At 40.6% G+C, this 23,172-nt stretch overlaps 1 protein-coding gene across 6 annotated transcripts in view; it reads left to right on the top strand.

Moving 5' to 3' along the window:
- PRELID2 (PRELI domain containing 2) overlaps positions 1–23,172 on the top strand; it is a 597,505-nt gene that overhangs the window by 18,523 nt on the left and 555,810 nt on the right. For 5 of the 6 annotated variants that reach the window (XR_009737613.1, XR_009737615.1, XR_009737614.1 and 2 more), the window contains exons 3-6: positions 162–235; positions 797–820; positions 1,760–1,920; positions 22,846–22,951. Coding sequence is in view for 3 of the 6 variants with exons in the window: in XM_061423855.1 (XP_061279839.1) it covers positions 162–235; positions 797–820; positions 1,760–1,920; positions 22,846–22,951 (365 nt within the window). In the remaining 3 variants the exon portion in view is untranslated. The remainder of the gene's footprint in view (positions 1–161; positions 236–796; positions 821–1,759; positions 1,921–22,845; positions 22,952–23,172) is intronic. The other variant, XM_061423856.1, reaches the window with a different exon arrangement.

The raw sequence follows: 23,172 nt of genomic DNA, 5'->3' as shown, positions 1-23,172 counted from the left end.
GGAAAGTGGTCAGGGAAGCTGGGTTTTGAGTTAAACATTTTCTTTAGGAATTCTCCATATAGAAAATTGAGATTGACATTAAAATTTTATTGACATTAAAATAAGAATACATTTACTTCGGTTTTTTTTTTTTTTTGAGTGTAAACATTTTCTGTTTCTAGATGTGTCAACAGGGATCATCTATAGAAAGAGGATTGCAGTCTGTCAGAATGTGGTTCCAGAAATTTTAAGGAAGGTAAACTCATTTCAAAATTTAATCAGATTTTGTGTAACACTGGGTGATTTTCAAATAGTCATGCAAAGAAATAGCATTTTCTGATGTAAATAAGTGTTAGAAATTTCCCAGTTCTCCTGTCTCCTAGCCTTTCAAAGGAAGACATCTGTCTCCTCTCCAACCTCAGTTTTGATAGGTGCCACCAGAGATAGTTTTTTTCCTGTATGTTTTGCTTCTCTTTTGTGGAGGGCGCTTAGTGTACATAGAGATGGACTGCAATTATTTTAAAAGATACTTTGGCTATTTTGCATGAAGTGACCATCTTTTCTGATCTGTCCATGGTTAGATACGACTCCTAGGTAAGAATAATCAGAAGGGGGCAGGTGGTAAATATTTCATCTGATCTTCAGTAAGGAAGAGAAAAGCTTCAGTTTCCATTTCACTGTCAGAGAGAATGGTTTTGGTAGTATAATGTTCTCAGCACCCTCTGTAAGTCTTTTTGTGTCTATTTCTGTAAAGTAATGGTATTGATGATGAAATCTTCATGATAGCAAATTGTTTTTTCTCTTTGAAATCCTTAAGCACTCTGATGATTGCTGGAAAGAGGTGAGTGGAAAATTGTAATCACATTGCTTTAACCATAGGGTGATTATGACAAAAATCCTTAGAATCATTAGGGAATAAGAGGAGAAAGTCTTGATGCACATTTTAAAACATGTTTCATGTGATCTTTTCAACCCGGAAGTGATTGTGTGTGTGATGTAAAACCCAAGGCTCCTGCCAGGTAGCTTGCAAATTGTGTGGCTGTGCTGTATATAGAAAACATGGCAGCTTCCATCACTTTCTAAACATGGGTGAAGACTGTCACTTTCTTTACTGGAAAGAAGGCTGATAAGACAGTGAAAATGAACTTTCTTTTATTTTCCAGATAGCAGTATATTGCAGTATATGCAGGAAATTATTGCTGGCTTTTTTCACAGAGTGTGTACCCTCCCTTTGCCCTATATACACGCTTTGAATCTATTATTTAAAAAGGCATTCAACTTTGTCTTGTATCTCTATTCTTAAATAATTTAAGGACACCTCTGACTTGTACGATTCTGCCTTTGTAGTTTTCCATGTTTCCTCCACCCAGGAAAGCATACATTTCTAGATATTGGACAGAGTTTAAAATGAAGAAAATATTTTATCCTGCATGTGAGTCCATAAGTGGGCCCAGTTAGAATCCATCAATTTAAGAAGGCCATAACCAGCCCTAGAGGAGACATGAGGGAGGCTGATAATTTGCTTAGTGTTTAGCAGTTAGGGAAATTGGGCCAGAGACTGTACAGCCTGCATAAATTCTAGGCCATTTGCATGTCCTCACCAGCCTTTAGTAAGGTCATTGTATGTTTGATTATCAGGGACCTAGAGCCATTGGTGAACCATCATCCATATATCAGGATCGCTTGTCCTCAAGATTGGAAGCAACTCTGGACAGAGTCTTTATATATTAATAGCTTGCTCTTCTTAAATTCAGAAAGCCGTTCTCCCTCTTTTGGACAGGTGAACATTTTAAAGGTACCTAATATCCAGTTAGAAGAGGAATCATGGTTCAATCCTCAGGAAAGGAACATGGCTATAAGGAGTCACTGCCTTACATGGACACAATATGCATCCATGAAAGAAGAGTCTGTCTTCAGGGAAAGTACGGAAAATCCAAATTGGTAAGATCACCTGTGTGTGTGTGTGCATGCACGTGTGCACACACGTGTGCATTTGTGTGTGTGTAGGTAAGGTGCAGGGAAGCACAAATGAGCACTCATTAAAGAGCTATGATTTTATTCTTACAACCTCTGCTTAAAACTCACATAAATAACATAGTATTGATTTTTAATCACACAAGTAATCAGTAAATAGATTTCTCTTTGGGGGGAAAAATGACAGCTCAACTCCTTTCTGATTGTCCTGTCTAATCCTGGTGTTCTTTTGCCTTCTCCAGAGGAAGTGAATGTTTTCAATGCATTGAGTATTCTTCTAGACCCTTAAGAGATAACTTTAGATACTCATAAAACCTGTATAATATAGTTTTGTTTATCCTTTTTAATACATGCATTCATTCTGTTCAAATCATTGTGTACTTATCTTTTTCATTTTGTAGAATGTTTCTAAGCCTTATCCATTTGATGTCTGTAAAATCTAGATTTTTCCTTTAAACTGTTGCATGATGTTCAATCCTATCATTATACTGTATTCTCTTTAGCTTTTTTCCTTTTTGACAGATGTTCAGATGATTTCTAATTACTCTTGATTATAAGCAGTACTGCTCTTTATTATAAACAGTACTATAATATTTGTGAAGTGTATGATCCTTGAATATGCTATATGTGAATGTTTCTCTGAAGGAAAATTGATTTCTTTATTGAAATATAGTTGATACAGTATTATGTTAAAGGAGAATTTTTAATTGTCAGGTTTATTGAGTTATTATTTACAAACAGTGAAGTTCTTAGCATACAGTTCATTGAGTTTTGGCAAACACACACATATACAGTTGTGTAACCACTGTCATAGTCAAGCTTCAGGTAGATTTTAAAGAGCTATGCTGCTAAGTCACTTCAGTTGTGTCCGACTCTGTGCAACCCCATAGACGGCAGCCCACCAGGCTCCCCAGTCCCTGGGATTCTCCAGGCAAGAACACTGGAGTGGGTTGCCATTTCCTTCTCCAATGCATGAAAGTGAAAAGTGAAAGGGAAGTCGCTCAGTCATGTCTGACTCTTAGCAACCCCATGGACTGCAGGCTACCAGGCTCCTCTGTCCATGGGATTTTCCAGGCAAGAGTACTGGAGTGGGGTGCCATTGCCTTTAAAGAGCTATATGCCAGGATAATTCAATGGGGACAGAGTATTCTTGCACAACTGGATATCCACCTTCAAAAGAATAAAGATGGACCTCTACCTCATGTCAAATACAAAATTAACTCAAAATGGATCAAAGATCTAAATCAAATAGTGAAAACTATAAAACTCTTAGGAAAAAAAAATAGGGGTAAATCTTTGTGATCTTGAATTAGGCAATCATTTTTTAGTATGCCACCAAAAGCCTGAGCAACAAAAGAAAAAAAAAAAGGTAAATTTGACTTCATCAAAATTGAAACTTTTCTGCTTCAAAGGACACCAAGAAGGTGAAAAGACAGTCCAGAGAATGGGAGAAAGTATTTGCAAAATCTGATAAGGGTTTCAGTTCAGTTTGTATCCAGAATATATAAAGGACTATTATAACTCAGTAATAAAAAGACAACCCACTTAAAAAATGGCTAAGACATTTGAGTAGATATTTATCCGAAAAGGTATACAGTTGGCCAATAAGCATTTGAAAAGATATTCAGCATCTTTAGTATTTAGGAAAATGGAAGTTAAAACCACAATGAGATACCATTTTGAGCCTACTACGATGGCTGTAATAAAAAAGACACAATAGCGAGTGCTGGAAAGGATGTAGAGGAACTGGAAGCCGCACACACTGCTGAAGAAATGTCAGTGGTGTAGCTGCGGTGGAAGATGGTTTTTCAGTGCCTCAAATAGTTAAACAGAGTTATCACTTGACCCAGCAGTTCTACACTGTATTGTCCACAAAGATTTGCAGGAATGTTCATAGCACCATTATTCCTAATAGGCAGAATATAGAAACAAGTCAAACGTCCACCATCTGATGAATATAGAACAAAAAATGGTATATCCATACAATGGAATATTATTCAGCCATAAAAAGAAATGGGGTAAGGATTCATGTTACATGGATAAAGTTTAAACACACTATTTTCAGTGAAAGAAGCCAGTTACAAAAGGCCATATATTATTTGAGTCAGTTTATTTTAAATGTCCACAACAGGCAGATTCATAGGGACAGAAAGTAGATTTAGTGTTTGCCATAGGCAAGAAGGACAGGAGATGGAATTTTTTGGGGGGATGATAAAAATATTCTGGAACTAGTGTTGATGGTTGCATGACTCTTGAGTATACTAAAATCACTGAACTATATACCTTAAAGGGGTACATTATGGTATATGAATTATTCCTCAATAAAAGAAAGTTATGTGACAGGTTCTCAGGGTATGCATATTTTAGGTTTATGTAGATTCTGTCACCAATATGGTTTTTAAAAAATATTTATTTGGCTGAGCTGGGTCTTGGTTGCAGAATCTTTGTTGAGTTGTGAGGACTCTAGTTGTGACACAGGCTTAGTTTCCCTGTGGCATGTGGAGTCTTAGTTCCTTGACCAGGGTTTGAACCTGAATCTCCTGCATTGCAAAGTGGGTTCTTAATACTGGACCACAGGGGAAGTTCCTATGACCAGTATGTTAATGTGTTAATTTACACTCACATCAACATGAAAGCTCATTTCCTATAACATTGCCAGGACTTAACATACTTTTTTATTTTTTGCCAGTATAACGGGTGAGAAATGATTAATTCCTTTGAGGTAGGTTTACAAACAAAAACAAACTATAACAAGCACCAAATGTTAATAGTGATTATTGCTGTGAACTGATTTCAGAGGATAATTTACTGTGTGTTTTGCTATTCTGTATGGTTTGAACTTTTTATTCACCTATCATTTTAAGGCAAATAAAGCCTCCAAACCCAAATAACTAAAAAACAGAAGTCTGAGATCCATATGAAACCCCAGCACTTGTGCACATCATTTCTGCTCCCCATAATTTTGGTCCTATAGTGACAATTCTAGAATGCTCCAGCAGCACACTGATTATGAATGCCAAGTCTTATTAGCATCTCAGGTGGGTTTACTCTGAACCACCCACTAGGTTTTTTTTTTTCTTCCTGTCAGTCTCCCTTATGCCAAGAACTTGACCAAAGTCATAGATGTTTGGGACAAACTATAAAAATTATAGATAAAGAATAGAGCTCCCTCACTTTTTTTTTTGGTAGAAGTAGTAAAAGGACAGAGTTGGCTGATTTTATGTAAAAAATACAGAAGTCTTTCATTTCATATATTAGTATCTCATTTCAGCCTCATTTTATCAGCTCTCTGGGCTACTGAGTCTGAAAATTTTTACTAAAGCTTCATCAATTCTTCATAAAATGAAAATTGGCCCAGATAATCCAGGGAGAACATCCTTCAGGACCTTTTTCCTTTGTGTGTTTAAAAAAAAATTTTTTTTTTAATAGTCTGATTCTGGAAAAAAATGATACATGCATCTTGTAAAAAACACTAAGCAATTCAAGAGAAAAAGAAGCAGTTTTCATCATCTAACAGTTGTGCCTATTTGCATAATTTTCTTTGTCCAATCCTAATTGGCATTTAGATTGTTTCTGAATTTTTTGTTATTATAAGCAGTGGTGTGATAAAATTACTTTGTTGTTGTTTACTTGCTAAGTCTTGTCCAACTCTCTGCAACCTTATGGACTGTAGCCTGCCAGGCTTCTCTGTCTGTGGCATTTCCAGGCAAGAATACTGGAATTAGTTACCATTTCCTCCTCCAGGGGATCTTCCTGACGCAGGGATCGAACCGGAGTTGAGTCTCCTGCATCTTCTGCATTGCAGGCAGATTTTTTTTTTTTTTAACCACTGAGCCACCTAGGAAGCCCTGATGAGTTCATTGTAGTTACATGTTTCCTCACTTATTCAATGACCTTTTAGAGTAGATGGAGCAAGTGGGATTTCTGGGTCAAAGGTTATATACATTTTATATTTTGATACATATTATCAGATTCCTCTCTAAAAAAGCTTTGGCCAGCTACACTTTCTCCTTTCTTTGTTTTTTTATGTTCTTGTCCTCTGCAGAACACTCTCTTTTTGGTTACTGCACAGCAGCCAGAATTTACTGACTCTTACTATGTCAAGGTCAGAGCTAGATCCTTCGCCTGTAGTGTTTTGAAGCTCAGGTTAAATAACTTACCCAAAGTGATAGCATCACTGAGTCACTGAGGTAAGATATGACCCCAAGTGGTGAGGCAGGAATATGGACAATTATAAAAGGATGGACTTAATCTCAAACTGTAGCTTGCTTTAGGTTCCAGGTTATGGAGAATGGGTTTTGTTCCTTTGGCAACAAGTGGTCACACAAAGGTTTCTGAGCAGGGAATGGTGTGATGACAGCTGTGATCCAGGTTCTGGGAAACTTACGTTTTCTTAGGTCTTGATGTGGATTTAGAATGGTGTTTTAGGCAGACATTCTGAATGACTGGATAATCTTGGCAGGGCGTGGGGAGGGACATTAAAGAAAGAAGGACCCAGTATTACTTCCATTCCCCTCCTTGGCAGAGAGTGTGAGTAGTGACTAGTCAGTGCGTCCAGAGGATGAAATGTGGACAGTCCTTTTATAAAGAAAAAAAAGAGGCTGTCACGGCTGCTGAGTCTAAAATTAGGCCTTCAAGCTGTGTGTTAGGTAGCAGGTGTGGGCGTGTGATGGGAAACCAGATGTCATTCTGTCCTGTGCATGGCCTGTCGGCTCAATTCAGAGACGGCCCACAGTGAGTCTCCCGTAGACTCTGGCTAAGGCTTGCTCCGCGTCTCTCTACATAAATCCAGTTTTGGCCTCCTGCTGATGTCTCTGCAGTTGTGGCATCTTTTAGGGCAGAGCTCCGTCGGTCTTTCCGTGTCTGTGTATCACACAACTGGGTATTTCTAATATGCTTTCTTCCTTTGTTAACTTTGTAAGACATTTTCTTCCTGCAGTTTTTATGGAATGGAATTAGCATCCTTTCCAGAGCCTGGAGTGATGTGATATTTTGCATTGATCTCAGTTTTTCCAGAGTTCAGCTTAGTACTGCGTGCCTCAGAGATGTCCTCTTATACTTACTCTCTACTTATTCTGTCCCCTCTTCTAATCAGGCTGCCTTCCACAGTAAATTACAGACACCCTGACTTACCCAGCCATCATTTATATACGTTCGTTATATGCCAGCCACTGTTTTAAGTGCTTGATGTATGTATGTATTTATGAATTTATATATGTAAATTCACTTAATCCTCAGAGAAACTCCATGAGATTAGAACTGTTCTTATCCCCCTTTACAACCTGAGGCTTAGAGAAGTTAAGTAACTTATACTAGCTAACATGACCAGTAAGTGTCAGAATCAGCTTCAAATCCAGGCGATTTGGCTCTCGAATTTATGCTGCTGGCAATGACACTACCCTTTCTCTCAGTAAGGAGCTCTGTTATCTCGTAACCAGGTGGGCTGCAGTTTTGTAGTTGTTGTTCTTTGGGTTCCACCTTTCCCTGTATATCTAATTTTTTTCCAAGGTGGGTTAGCTCTTAGCTGTCAGGAGCAACTAGAGTAGCACACTTATTTGTCCTCATTTTTTTTTTTTTTGTGGGTGCTTCTGACTCATGTCTTAATTTGTTTTTATTTTTTAAAATTTATTTTTTTATTATTATTTTTTTACTTTACAATATTGTATTGGTTCTGCCACACATCAACATGAATCCTCCACGGGCGTACATTTGTCCTCATTTAAGTGAGGGAAAGAGACCTGTGAGCGCAAGAGAACCCATCCCAGCCGTGGGAAAAAGGGCCTTTCTCTGAGTCTCTGAGTGAGCCTCAATCACCCGCTCCTTCCTGGACCAATGAGAGTGGTCAGAGGCTGATACGGGCTGACTGGCCCTCACCAGTCAGCATCTGCCCCTGGAGCTGCAGTGTGGGTGTTGGGGAGGGGGTGTCCTCTTCCCTCTGAAACACATGAGCTGCGTAGAAGATGGAGGGGTGCCTGCGTACACACCACTGGAGTGTAGTAAGAAAGACCACTGCACACCTTTTTTCCTCTTCTCATTTCCTCTTCAACATGGCATCCACTGTCTCCGTTATGCTTTGGGAAGTGATGGAAACTTACTTCAGTAAGTGAATACAGAGGTAGCTCTATACCAGTCATCAGGCCTCCCAAGAGACAGGAACCAGGAGCTGGAAAGCAAGCCCTAAGGCACCCTCACAGCCTCTCGTCTTTCCATACCTGGCTCCTTTGTTTGTATCATAGCTCTGCTTCATTGCACAACCAGCCTGGCTCCTCCAGGCCTGTGCAAGGTCTTTCCTGTCCTGTGTCACAGTAAATGACTAGATTCTGGGGTTAGAAACAACCTTGGAAACAAAATATATGTCCTTGCAAAATGTACTTCACTGCTCTAAGCCTCAGTTTCTTTGTCTGTATGTTGGGGATAATATCCTTATCTCAGAGGGCTGATGTGAGGATCAAATGCGATTATACACACAGGGAGCTTAGAGCAGTGCTTGCCTATGAAAGTGAAGTGAAAGTGAAAGTGTTACTTGCTAAGTCATGTCTGACTCTTTGTGACCCCATGGACTTTAGCCCTCTGGGCTCCTCTGTCTGAGAGATTTTTCAGGCAAGAATACTAGAGTGGGTCTTCGTTCTGGCATGAGGACTCCAGAGCACATGCTCAGTAGCCCCACAGCATGTGGGATCTTAGTTCTCTGATCAGGGATGGAACCTGCATCCCCTACATTGAAGGCAGATTCTTTACCACTGGACCACCAGGAGAGTTCCTCCCGGGCAATAATCCTGGGGTGGGTTACCATTTCCTCCTCCAGGGGATCTTCCTGACCCAGGGATTCAATGTGTATCTCCTGCATTGCAAGCTGATTCTTTACCCTCTGAGACACCAGGGAAACCCGTGCCTGCCAATAATGGTCAATAAATATTAGTGCTCAGCATCATGACTTTTATTGCTGCTATTATCCTCATCTTCTTAAAAATTCATGTAACTTTTGATTCTAATCCTGAGCGTGTACTGTTTTAATGTTGAAACATTATGGTTGTTTCCCATTATGTTTCGGGGAAGTATTTCATGTTGTGATTTTACATTCTGCAGGCTCACCATCTCTGGGGCTATAAGTCCCTCAATTCGAGAGTCATGGGAGTAGGAACCCTTCTCTTTTAGCTCCAGCGTGAGATTGAAGCACTGAAGAGCATGACATGCAGGGGTCAGTGCGGGCGTTTGTACGTGTGTGTGCATGCTCTGTCACTTCACTCATGTCCAACTCTTTGCGATCCTGTGGATGGCAGCCCGCCAGGTTCCTCTGCCCGTGGGATTCTCCAGGCAAGAATACTGGAGTAAGTTGCCATGCCCTCCTCCAGGGGATCTTCCCGAGCCAGGGATCAAACCTGTGTCTTCTGCGTCGCCTGCATCGCCGGCAGATTCTTTATCCACTGAGCCACCTGAGAAGCCCATAGGCGTTTGACTCCGACTGAATTGCCCTGGATTTTGGGTTCTCTTCTTGGCTTATGCTGTGACCCCACCTGCTGTAGATCCAAGGCTGCATGGTGCTCTAAGAACTGCCCGGATTTTCAAAGTCAGAGATGCTGGGGGCAATTCACTGCACAGCTTGTGACACTTGGGCCACATCAGAGAATAGAAAAATGAATCCACCCAAGATAAATTAAAAGTCAACTTTTGTGGGAATGTACTTTATTATATGGAGTAGGATACAGCCATTTACTGGCTTCCCAGGTGGCACTAGTGGTAAAGAACCCACCTGCCAATGTAGGAGACATGAGAGACATGAGTTTGACACCTGGGTTGGGACGATCCCATGGAGGAGGGCGTGGCTGCCCACTGTAGTATTCTTACCTGGAGAATGCCATGGACAGAAGATCCTGGTGGACTATGTAGTCCATGGGGTTGCAAAAGAGTTGGACATGACTGAAGTGACCTAACAAGCAGGCACAGGCATTTATTTACTCTTGGAAGTGGAGAATGGAGTGTTTTATTTTAGATTTTTTTTAACTTAAAATTTTATTGGCGTATAATTGCTTTGCAGTGCGGTATAGTTTCTGCTGTACAGGAAAGTGAATCAGCTGTACATACACATTTACCCCTCTGTTTTGTATTTCCGTCCCTTTTAGAAGACCACAGAGCACTGAGTAGCATTCCCTGTGCTATACGGTAGGTTCTCATTAGTTAGCTGCTTTATACATGGTAGTGTATCTGATTCAATTGCAATTCACCCCACCTCTTCTTTCACCTCCTTGGTGTCCATACTGTACCATTTTTCTAGATTCCACATATATGCGTTAATATACAGTATTTGGTTTTCTCTTTCTGACTTACTTCACTCTGTATGATTTTTCAGAATGAAAAGTCATGGTTTCTGCCCTCCGAAACCTTCCATTCCAGGATAAACTTATTAATTTCTTGCTAATTTGTGTTTGCTTCTAGACTTTAAAATGTACTTCTGTCAGTTTCTGGTTCTTACTATTAACTGATTTTTATTGTACCATGTAGAAATGTAATTGATATGCAGAAGATTTGGTTTTAATAACATTTACTTTATCCAAGTAATGTAATTCTAAAAGAATCATCTTGTAAAACTATTTTCTTGGGCTTTGCCCTTTCAGCATTACGGTGTGTGTTGGGTGGTAAATAAAAAGTTCCTGTTATCGTGAAGCAGAATTTAAGTTTTATCGCTGTCAGTGGAGACTCATGCTGTTTGTGATAGTACAGAGCTGCGTTTCTTTTGCTTTTGAGTGACAAGACCATAATCCCATACTCAGCATCAAGCATCGTGATGGCCCATGTCTTCACCTGTCCATGTCTAAGAACTTTGGCTTGTCCACTGATGCTTGCAAACCTTATTTTTGAGATACGGAGATTTCAGCCTAGTAGCATGTGTGTTAATAACATTGGTTATGTTGACTTGCCATTTATAAAATATCCAAAATGTCCCTCCTGGAATATAGTAAAAGAAACAAAAAAGCCCAAATCAAAACTTTAAACACAGATTAATTGACTGAGATGAGTAGCTGTTCTTAGTTCAATTAGTTTTTGTTACTATTGAAATTACTTTTCATGCTGTTAAATAAGGTATGTAACATTTTTACTTTTTAAGTTTCTGGATTAAAACATCCCAAGTCTCGAGTATTCATTTGGTGATTGACAAATAGTATAATTAATTTGCATGTTTCTAGGGACTAATTGTTGGGCATTTCTTGTTGTGTATCGATTTTTTCCCTATTCTGATGTATTTTTTCCCCCAGGAGAAAATTTGACAGGTAACTTCCTTGTGTTTGTTTGACAGTGGCCTTTTTAGTTGACCTCCAAGCTTGTTTTCACTGAAATATATTAAAATATTCTGATTTTGTCAACTTTACTTAGGAATTATTTCTAAGCCTTGATGGTGATGATAAAGGGCTTGAGGGTATTGTTATCTAATAAACAATAAAACAAAAAAACCCACTGTATTCATGCCCCCAAACAAGATGCCTCTGATTCTATTGACCTTAATTTCCCATGTATCAGTGAGCGATGAGACAATTAGCAGAATGAGCTGCTAGTTATTGAACTTGAAAAACCAAGGCCTTTTCTGTAAATATAGCATCTGGGCAGGAGCCTTATTTTTCACTCAGTAAGAATCCCCTGCAATAGATACAATTGTTATCCATATAATCAGGGTCTTCTCTGCTTTCCCATCCTGCTGAACCCCCACCTCTGACACAGTGCAGGGCTCACAGAGATGGCTCTGTGGCCATTTTTTGAATGAATGCCAGATAATCCTTCTTATGAGTTGAAAGAGGGACATAAGGAGGAGTAAAGAGGGTGCTGGCAGGAGGGACATGTGCAGATCAGGGAAGCCTGAAAGGATTTGTTGGGAAGTTCGGTGTAGAGGGAATCTTGAACCCGGTAATACAGAATACTTCTCTTCGGCTTTTTCCTGCTTAGTCATTTACTTGCTGATGGACTCCAGAAAGAGGGCTCAAGCTGGCCTGAGCTCCCTCACAAGAGTGAGTCAAAGTCGCTCAGTCATGTCCGACTCTTTGCCACCCCATGGAGACTATACAGTCCATGGAATTCTCCAGGCCAGAATACTGGAGTGGGTAGCCTTTCCCTTCTCCAGGGGATCTTCCCAACCCAAGGATCAAACCCAGGTCTCCTGCATTGAAGGCGATTCTTTACCAGCTGAGCCACCAGGGATGCTCTCACAAGAGTTGTGTGGAGATTTAATAAGATAATAAATGGGAATGCTCTACACTTGGAGAGTATAAAGCACTAGATAATGTAGGTTGTAATGGTGAATAAATGCTGTTTTCAGAGTGGTGTGGTGCCTTAAAGGTACTAACTTTGACAAGTGCAGTAAGCTGTTTTATTGAAAATGGAGGTGATGACTGAACTGGAACAATGGTGTTTAGCCAGGAGAGCATTCTGTGCCATTTACAAGTAAGGGCTTTTGAAATATCTTAGTGAATGTCTATTGATTATTTTTCCTCCCCTCCTCCTTTGCCCTTTGGTTTTGTGTTGTATATTAGTGCAGCATTGAGGGGTGTTTAAATATGTGGATTCCTTGCTGTGATTCTTGTTTTGTTGGCCTGGGCTGGCTCCTGGGAATTAATATATTTAACGTTTTCCAGGTAAGTCTGTGGAGCCTCTAGATTTAAGAACCTGTAATAACTCATCAGTGTCCTGTGGTTCCAGTGGAAAGCAGACATACAGCTGGCGCTCCTTTTGCAACTCTGTTTTCTGCATAGTTCCTGTTAATCTTATAAAGCAGGGCCAGTTGATTATCTGGCTCTCCAGCAGACAGTAAACACTTTTTGGCAGAAACACCCTGTTGAAAAGTTTAGTGAAATTTGAATGAACTCCTCTGGAATCTCTTATGGAACAGAGATGCTGGTTTAATTTCCTTCCTCCTCCCTCCCTCCCTCTCCCTTCCTTCATCTCTTTCTCTTCTTTTTATCTTTATCCCTTTCCTTCCTTTCCCTTCCTTTCTCTTCCTTCCTTTCTTCCTTTCCCTTCCTCCACTCTTCTCTAGTAAATAAAAAGTTTGGGTGTTAAAAATTACAGTGTTTTATTAATATCAACCAAGAATTGATGCCATGCAGAACAACCTAAAGGTCTTTTGGGGCTGTAGCCAGGAACCTGCTGACAGTCCACCTGGTAGACTTAAGGGATCAGCAGTTTGTTCTTTTCCCGTTACTCTGGAGCATTCTGTGGTAGGAGAATACTGTAGTTGCTATAATTCATTTACTTATTCTGCAGAACAAATCATTTTTACAGACATGTAACATGCTGTACATGGTATTCTGACTTTTACATTAATTTAACATTACCTTTGGGACTGTCTTTCCTTATTAAATGTGTCACTTTAAAATGATTTTTTAAAATGGCTGTTCAGTTTGTTTATTGGATAAAATTATTCTAATGTGCTTAATTATTGGGAATTGCATTATTTGCTCTTATAGATAGTCATGTGATGAGAATCTTTGTAGGCTGGTCTATACCCTCATCTAAGGTTTTTTTTTGCTCAAAGCCCATTGTTAGAGGTAGATATTATGGGTCCAAAGGTTTACACGTGTTTGAGGCTTTTATTAGGTATTGCTAAACTAAAGTATGTATGCCTAAGCATCTCAGAAAACTTCCCAGGGACTTGGCAGGGCCGTACAGACCAACATTTGAAATGGGATCAGGAACAGTTACATAATTTGCAGGAGCCAGTGCAAAATGAAAAGGCAGAGTCCCCTGTTAAAAAAGAGTTAGGAACTTTGAAACAGTGACAGTGGTGCATTCAGCGGAATGTGTAGCCCTTCTGATGGTGGAGGACTGTGCCGCCCTGTAGAGCACACATCCTTGAAGCCAGCCTGAATGGGATGCACGCAATGGTGGGCCCAGTATACCAAGACAAGCCTCCAGTTAGACCAGTCCACAAACTTGTATATTGTCAAGCTTTGCCTATCACTCAGGATGCCAGTGAACTTGCACTGAATAGGCACCTTCCTAGGTCACACGGTTGTGGGAAGGGATGTGGGAACAGATGTTAACTGTGTGGATTCAAAAAGTGGCCATGTGTTTACTTTTGTGTGACCTTAGCCAGTTTGCCTCTCTAAGCCTCAGTGTTTTCGTCTGTAAAATGGGGTGAATATTATCTATGTCCTAAGATAGATGGTGAGAATTGAAAGACGTGTATTGAAGCACTGTATTAATACAGTGCTTCTCCACAGCAGGCTATTAATAAGACAGATTGTGAAAATTAATGCTGTATTTTAAGAGGCTGAGCCACCCTGCCCTGTAATATATACCCGCTCCTGCTCCTGAGATCCACTGTTACTTACTCCCTGCTGCTGCTCATGGCTAATCACTTAGATAGCAACCCATTGGTTCCTAGAACAGGTTAAAAGAGAGCAGCTCAGGGGGAAGGACTTTAGGAGTGGTGGTTATAGAGGCCAGCAGACTGTTTGGTCTCTGTGGCTGCTGGGCTGGCATTTGATATGCGATAGCAGCATGGGAGGGCTTCCCTGTGGCTCAGTGATGAAGAGTCTGACTGTAATGCAGAAGACTCAGGTTGATCCCTGAGTTGAGAAGATCCCCTGGAGGAGGGCATGGCAATCCACTCCAGCATTCTTGCCAGGAGAATTCCATGGACAGAGGAGCCTGTTGGGCTACAGTCCATAGCGTCACACAGAGCTGGACATGAATGAAGTGACTCAGCAGCAGCAGCAGCATGGGAGGAAAGGCTGGAAAGATGGAGGGTCTGGAGCTCTGAGGGCCTTGAATGCCAGCATGGGGAGGGAGGGACTCCCTGCCAGGTGGTTTATGAGGATTGAGTGCCACCTAGATGCTGATGGACTGGAAATACTTTGGAGTTTACTGGAGCTGGATTTCTTCTGTGGGCATTTACTTTCTAAGACACTGTGCCCCTCTTTCTGCAAATATGGTAGCAGTTTAATAGCATTATTACTACCAGTGTTAGTGTGATTAACTAACTTGTATTGAATGTTTACCATATTACCTTGAGTATTACCTTACATATTATCTTATTCACCTTTGGAACAACCTTTGAGTAGATATGATTAACCCCATTTTACAGAGGAGACGGGGCTTCAGGAACTTACCTACGTGGACGAGTCCCATTCTGTGTTAGAGAGCAGATATGAGTCCAAGCCATCTGACTGCAGGGGCCACATGCCTTATCCATGTCCTGTATAAATATACATAAATATACATGTATATATATATTTAATACACATAAAAATATAAAATATAAGCAATCTGTATAAAATTATGTGGGTTTGTGGTAAGGTTAAAAACTGCTTAGTGCTTATTGAGAACCCTGTAATTTGAATTGGGGCCCTGAGGAAGCACGGTTTTGTTGGTGGATTTGGTAAGTCTTTGGGGGGACCATGTGTCCTGGTGTGGTGGAGTGCAGGACAGTCTCTGCAGCAATGTCAGGCCCAGGGGGTTAGGAGGGCATGGGCAGGCAATCTGACCCTCAGACTCTGCTTGTCCCTTGGGCCACCCCTCTGTGTTGGTTACAGAATGTCAAAAACATCTCAGAACTGAGATGTCATCTCAAGCGTATCCATGGAACCTTTTTTTTTCCTCATTAAAGACACTTCAATTAAATTCCCATTGTGAAAACAATTAGGCCAGATTTGCCATACCCAGCCAGTCAGTAACTCAGGGACAGGATCTCATTACGAGCTTTTGCTTTCCTGGAAACAGCCATTTTATGGATTCCTTGCTGGTGGCTGCACACCCTGGGGATTAATTCCTGATCCATATTTCCTCTGAACTATTTCATTTTCTCCAGTTCAGAAGGAACCACATTTTTACATGACGCCCACCTCCGAGACTGATGGTATAAACTGTCAGAGGAGTTCCAGCCTTTGAGCTGTGTGCTCTCTGTTATGATTCCAGTGTGTTCTGTGTAGAATTCTGTTTGCCTGTGGACAAAGTGATAGATGAAGATGGGACTCAGGTTCTTGTGTGCTCAGTTTCTTAAGTCGTGTTTGAGTCCTTATGACCCCATGGACCAGGGTCCTCTGTCCATGGAATTCTCCAGGCAAGAATACTGGAGTGAGTTGCCATTTCCTTCTCTAGTGTGTCTTCCAGACCCAGGGATCCAACCGTGTCGCCTGCATTAGCAGGCGGCTTCTTTATCACTCAGTTATAGGTGGCAACCCACTCCAGTACTCTTGCTGGGAAAATCCCAGGGACGGCAGAGTCTGGTGGGCTGCTGTCTATGGGGTCGCACAGAGTTGGATGCGACTGAAGTGACTTAGCATAGCATATGTTTGTCCTATGAATGAGTGAGCCTCCTTTTTAAACAAGTTTCCAGATATTGGGCTAGCCTATCTCTTGGAGAAAGCAGTGGCACCCCACTCCAGTACTCTTGCCTGGAAAATCCCATGGGTGGAAGAGCCTGGTAGGCTGCAGTCCATGGGGTTGCTAAGAGTTGGACATGACTGAGCGACTTCACTTTCACTTTCATGCATTGGAGAAGGAAATGGCAACCCACTCCAGTGTTCTTGCCTGGAGAGTCCCAGGGACGGGGGAGCCTGGTGGGCTGCCATCTATGGGGTTGCACAGAGTCGGACACGACTGAAACGACAGCAGCAGCAATGACAGCAGCAGCAATAACAGCAGCTTATCTCTTAGTCAGGTAAAGGCTACCTCCTACTGACAACTACAAGTGAGATCCTGAGACATTTGGTTCAATCTCCCTGACCAAAGTATTGAGATGTACTATAAATTTCTCCTTCTTTTGCTTCTTCCCTACTTCTTCCTTACCCTCCCTCCTCCTCTCCATTCTTCTGTTCCTAATGCATTATTGATTTCCTACCATGTGCTAGTCATTGCAATTGGAAATGATACAGTAAAGAAAAAATATATATTAGATATTGGGTTGGCCGAAAAGTTCATTTGGATTTTGCCATATCATCATGCAGAAAACCCTGAACCGACTTTTTGACCAACCCAGTCCAGCCATTTAGAAAACCGTGGCATTTTTTAAGTTGAAACTGTGCATGTCCAGTGACCCAGATATTTGACCACTAGGCAAATAGATGGGAAAACAATGGAAATAGTAACAGACTTTATTTTCTTGGGCTCCAACATCATTGTGGACAGTGATTGCAGCCATGAAATTAAAAGACACTTACTCCTTGGAAGAAAAGCTATGACAAACCTAGACAACATATTAAAAAGCAGAGAAATTACTTTGCTGACAAAGATCCATATAGTCAAAACTATGGTTTTTATAGTAGTCATGTATGGATGTGAGAGGTGGATCATAAAGAAGGCTGAGTACTGGAGAATTGATGCTTTCCAACTGTGGTGTTGGAGGAGACTCCTGACAGTTCCTTGGACTGCAAGGAGATCAAACCAGTCAATCCTAAACAAAATCAGACCCTGCCCTGGGCTGCCCAGGTTTCCAGGTGCTCAGCCTTGAGCTGCTCTAGTTTGTTCAGCTCGGCCTCCAGCGGCTCCCGGAGGGCTGCCCACAGCTGGCGCAGATGTTTCATGGGAAAAGGGTTTATGTTGTTGAAGGCGATGTGCATCAGCTTCCTGTGGGGAGAGTGGAGTCAGAGTCAGCGGGTGTCCTGGAAGGATTGATTGGAAGGACTGATACTGAGGCTGAAGCTCCAATATTTTGGCCATCTGATGTGAGGAGCCAACTCATTGGAAAGGACCCTTATGCTGGGAAAGTTTGAAGGCAGGAGGAGAAAGGAACGACCAAGGCTGAGATGGTTGAATGTCATCACTGGCTCAATGGACATCAGTTTGAGTAAGCTCCAGGAGATGGTGAAGGACAGGGAAGCCTGGCATGTTATAGTCCATGGAGTCACAAAGTGTCAGACATAACTGAGCGACTGAACAATAACAGCAAAGACACTCTAGAGACACTTGTGTACATATGTAACTGGATATGTTATAAATGTTTCCTTTACAAAACTCCAAACTGATTCCATATTGTATGTCCATCTTTGGGAGAGTGGATAGATAATCTGGAGTGTTATCAAACAATAGAACAGTATACAGCAGTGAAAACCAACAACAGCTTCATGTAACAGTGTGGTTGCATCTCCACTAAGCAAGATTTATTCTCTGTGCCTTGGTGGACAGAGACAAGGTCAGGATGTGCTTAGGAAGCTGACGGGGCAGTGTGAATTATGGGGAGCCCATGCTGGAGGCAGGAACCCCATCGGGAGGCAGTTGTGGTCCTGAAGAGACAGTGCTGTGCTAAACCCAGGCAGTAGCAGCAGCAAGAGAGAGAATGGCATGGACTGTTGAGGGACTTGAGAAGTAAAATAAACACAGTCTGGGGACTGAGTGAATGTTTGGATGGATTAGAAAAAAGAGCCATGTAACCTGTCGCTGAGATTTCTAATCTCATAGCCTGGGACGATGGTTGTCTTCTTCACTGAGATAGGGGCAGGGCTAGGGTTTTGAGCCCGTATATATGTGTCTGCATGATGGCAGGCTATGACCACAGGCAAGTTATTTAACTTCTACCACCGTTTTCTCATGTGTAAAAGAAAGAAAACATATTAAGAGTGACAACCTTAGAAGATAATACTGTGTCTGATATATAATACACAGTTTTACTGTACAGTTTTTTGACGAGTGCATGTGACCGTGAGTATATAACATAGTGAATGGATGCAGTCATTCCTTTAGGCTGAGTAGAGACAGGCATAGGAAAACTTGAATCATCTTCGTATCTCTTGAGTCAAACATCAGATGCTTAAAGCTTGGGGTCAAGGAGAAAGTCATAGGACAAAAAGCACAAAGAACTGGAGTTATGTAGTGTAGGAAAAGGAAAGCCGAGAGGTGACTTAATGAGACTTTAAATGAAGGAGTTAAGTCAGAAGTTAGCATGTCCCTATGCTGAAAATGGTTCATGGCTGCACAGAGCCTGTTAAAGACGACTGTTTATATGAAAATGATGCTTAAGGATTTATTAGTAATATTTTTGGTGATTGCCATGTAATACATCTTTATTACAGAAAATTAGTAAAAAGAATAAAGTAAATACATAGGACCTATAATTCTAATGCCCAGAGAGTCTGTTCATATTTTAGCTCTGTCCACTTGTCTATCTGTTCATATACTCATCCATCCATCTTGCCTTTCTCTCTCTTTCTTTTTTTTTTTAAAGAGCTGAAATTAAACCATAAGTTGTTGTGTAAGCTACTGTGTTTTGTGCTGGAACTTAAATGAAGGCTTACCTGGCATGAGGGATTTAGATTTGCTATGTGTATTAAGAAGAAAATATCTGATATGCTTTGTCAATGAGTTATTGAGAGAAAATACAGCAGTTCCTTCTATGAAAGTCTTAAAATATAATAGGATAAACTCTCATCTCACTGATGGCAAGGGCGTGACCCTGCTTTACTGCCCTGTTATTCTCTGATATGTGGGTAAGCCTGAGAGTGCTTTTCTGAGCATTTACTTCTCCCAAAAGTGGTGGAAAGAAATATTGGTTAGAATATGATGTAAGTGAGACTTATATTAATCCCTCACCTACATTTTCCTTGCAGACTGAAGAGTACATTTCTCCCTAGAGTGTAGGACTGCTCAACTTTTCATTTTTAAATATTAAAATCACTAAAATTCTACTCTGACTTAATCTGGAACAAAGACAGGAAAGATTAATGTCACTAGGATATAGTTTTACATGGGCAAATCATTTTAAATAGGCTTAGATCTAAGAGGTGGAAGCTACTTTGCCTAGAATATTTGTGAGATTGGCTAGGATAACTGTTGTATGTATGTGAGAGAGAGGAGGAGGGAGAGATGGAGGGAGGGAGGGAGCGAGAGAGAAGTATCCTGAAGGTTTCCTTTTAGTCTGCATCGTCTAAATGTGGAGGCTACCGCTATTAGAGATTTAGAGAGATCTAATTAAGGGTTATCCTGCTTCTGCTGCTGCTGCTGCTAAGTCGCTTCAGTCGTTTCCGACTCTGTGCAACCCCATAGATGGCAGCCCACCAGGCTCCCCCGTCCCTTGGATTCTACAGGCAAGAACACTGGAGTGGGTTGCCATTTCCTTCTCTAATGCATGAAAGTGAAAAGTGAAAGTGAAGATGCTCAGTTGTATCCGACTCTTAGCAACCCCATGGACTGTAGCCTACCAGGCTCCTCCGTCCATGGGATTTTCCAGGCAAGAGTACTGGAGTGGGTTGCCATCGCCTTCTCTGAAATTAAGGGTTATAGTAAAAATAGTTACTATACCCAAATCACAGCTTTTTGATTTCATAATTTTCTTAATATGTTTCTTAGTGAATGTGTTCATATATACATATACACACACTCCCAAGTACACCTATGGGAGATGCGGCTCCCATTTCCTTTTCTTAGAGATATAAGAAAGTAGGGGCAGTACTTTTTTTAATATTTATTTTTGTTTATTTATTTGACTGCCTGGTCTTAGTTGTGACACACGAGATCTTTGAGCACAGAATGTTAGCTGCTGGACCTCCAGGGAAGTCCCTCACCTCCTTTTCTAATCAAAGATTAAAGAAGTCATTCCAGGCTTCTTTCCTATTTCTGTCTGTCTCTCGTTAGGAATGGTGGCTGCCTAACATTTAATAAGTTCTTTACTGTGTGTCAGGAGCTGTTCATGTTCCTGTTGTATGTATGTGTTTATTTATTTCTGGCACTGGTTGTAAAAGTAAGATGCTATAATTATTTCCAATTTATATGGGGAGGAAACTGACTTAAGAGAATCTAAGTAATCTACTCAAGCTGATAATTGTCTCAGACTTAATTTTAACAAGATATTTTATAGCATGGGATGAGGATATATGTATATATTTACTTCAGTCAGTTCAGTCACTCAGTTGTGTCCGACTCTTTGTGACCCCGTGAACTGCAGCACGCCAGGCCTCCCCTGTCCGTCACCAACTCCTGGAGTTTACTCAAACTCACGTCCATTGAGTTGGTGATGCCATCCAACCATCTCATCCTCTGTCATCCCTTTCTCCTCCCACCTTCAATCTTTCCCAGCATCAGGGTCTTTTCCAATGAGTCAGTTCTTTGCATCATGTGGCCAAAGTATTGAAGTTTCACCTTCAGCATCAGTCATTCCAATGAATATTTAGGACTGATTTCCTTTAGGATGGACTGGTTGGATCTCCTTGCAGTCCAAGGGATTCTCAAGAGTCTTCTTCAACACCACAATTCAAAAGCATCAATTCGTCGGAGCTCAGCTTTCTTTATGGTCCAACTCTCACATCCATACATGACTACTGGAAAAACCATAGCCTTGACTAGACAGACCTTTGTTGGCAAAGTAATGTCTCTGCTTTTTAATAAGCTGTCTAGGTTGGTCATAACTTTTCTCCCAAGGAGCAAGTGTCTTTTAATTTGATGGCTGTAGTCACCATCTACAGTGATTTTGGAGCCCCCCAAAATAAAGTCTGTCACTGTTTCCATTGTTTCCCCATCTATTTGCCATGAAGTGATGGGACTGGATGCCATGATCTTAGTTTTCTGAATGTTGAGCTTTAAGCCAACTTTTTCACTCTCTTCTTTCACTTTCATCAAGGGTCTCTTTAGTTCTTCTTTGCTTTCTGCCATAAGAGTGGTGTCAGTTGCATATCTGAGGTTATTGATATTTCTCCTGGCAATCTTGATTCCAGCTTGTGCTTCATCTAGCTCAGCATTTTGCATGATGTACTCTGCATATAAGTTAAATAAACAGGGTGACAATATACAGCCTTGATGTATTCCTTTCCCAATTTGGAACCAGTCTGTTTTTCCATGTCCAGTTTTAACTGTTGCTTCTTGACCTGCATACAGATTTCTCAGGAGGCAGGTCAGGTGGTCTGGTATTCCCACCTCTTTCAGAATTTTCCACAGTTTGTAGTGATCCACACAGTCAAAGGCTTTGGCATAGTCAATAAAGCAGAGGTAGATGTTTTTCTGGAACTCTTGCTTTTTCCATGATCCAGTGGATTTTGACAATTTGATCTCTGGTTCCTCTGCCTTTTCTAAATCCAGATTGAACATCTGGAAGTTCATGGTTCACGTACTGTTGAAGCCTGGCTTGGAGAGTTTTAAGCATTACTTTGTTAGCATGTGAGGTGAGTCCAATTGTGTGGTAGTTTGAGCATTCTTTGGCATTGCCTTTCTTTGGGATTTGAATGAAAACTGACCTTTTCCAGTCCTGCAAACACTCCTGAGTTTCCCAAATTTTCTGGCATTTTGAGTGCAGCACTTTCACAGCATCATCTTTTAGGATTTGAAATAGCTCAACTGGAATTCCATCACCTCCACTAGCTTTGTTTGTAGTATTGCTTCCTAAGGCCCACTTGACTTCGCATTCCAGAATATATTTACTTAGAATCAGTCAAATTTATTGTAGTAGAGATTCTTAAAGCTTTTTGACTGTCCTATCACATTTTAATCATTAAATGTTTGTTAGGTATAAGTAAAACTTGTGTTTTATATAGGTTTTATAACCAGAATAATGTGCCCATTTATTTTCTCTTCTTTCCAGCTTTATTGAGATGCAATTGGCATGTGATATTGTGTAAGTTTAAGATGTATGGTGTAATGATTTGAAATATGTATATATTACAAAATAATCACAATAAGGTTAGTTAACACATCCATTACCTCACATAGTGACAGTTTTTTTGTGCATGGTGAAGACTTTAAAGATATACTGTTTTAGCAATTTGAAATGAATAGTTTTTAATTTGAGTATAATACATTGCTTATGTTATATAAACTAGAAGTCTCTTTTTAACAAGATCTTTTGTCCTAATAGGCAATTATTGAATTACTATGGATATTATTTTGTGTTGATTATAAATGGTAATTATGCTGTTGGAAATCCCTGTAATTTAAATATTCAAATATAGAAATGACGCCAAGGGTGTATATTTTTGTTTTTTGCAGGACAGAGTTCATTCAGAAAGGCAGGATTTCAATCACAGGGGCTGGTTTTCTCAACTGCGTTTTGGAGTCTTTTGCTAGGTCATTTTTAAGACAGGGTGTCCAGAAGGTAAGCTTCCTTTCACTCTTAATCAGTATTAATTTTAAGAAATTATGGAGTTTCCCATTGGATTCTTGAACAAGATTCTTGAACAGACGTAACAAGAAAAAATATAGTTCATAAACAAATATATACAAAGATAATTACCCTCACTAATTATTACATGAATCCAAATCAAAGTGAAACCAAAGTGCCATTTGTGTCTCATTAAATTAAAAATAGGCCAATGA

This window comes from Bos javanicus, chromosome 7 (assembly GCF_032452875.1).
Source record: "Bos javanicus breed banteng chromosome 7, ARS-OSU_banteng_1.0, whole genome shotgun sequence".
Lineage (NCBI taxonomy): Eukaryota > Metazoa > Chordata > Mammalia > Artiodactyla > Bovidae > Bos > Bos javanicus.
The sequence above is the reverse complement of the archived record's forward strand: the minus strand, read 5'-3'. Positions and strand labels throughout refer to the sequence as shown.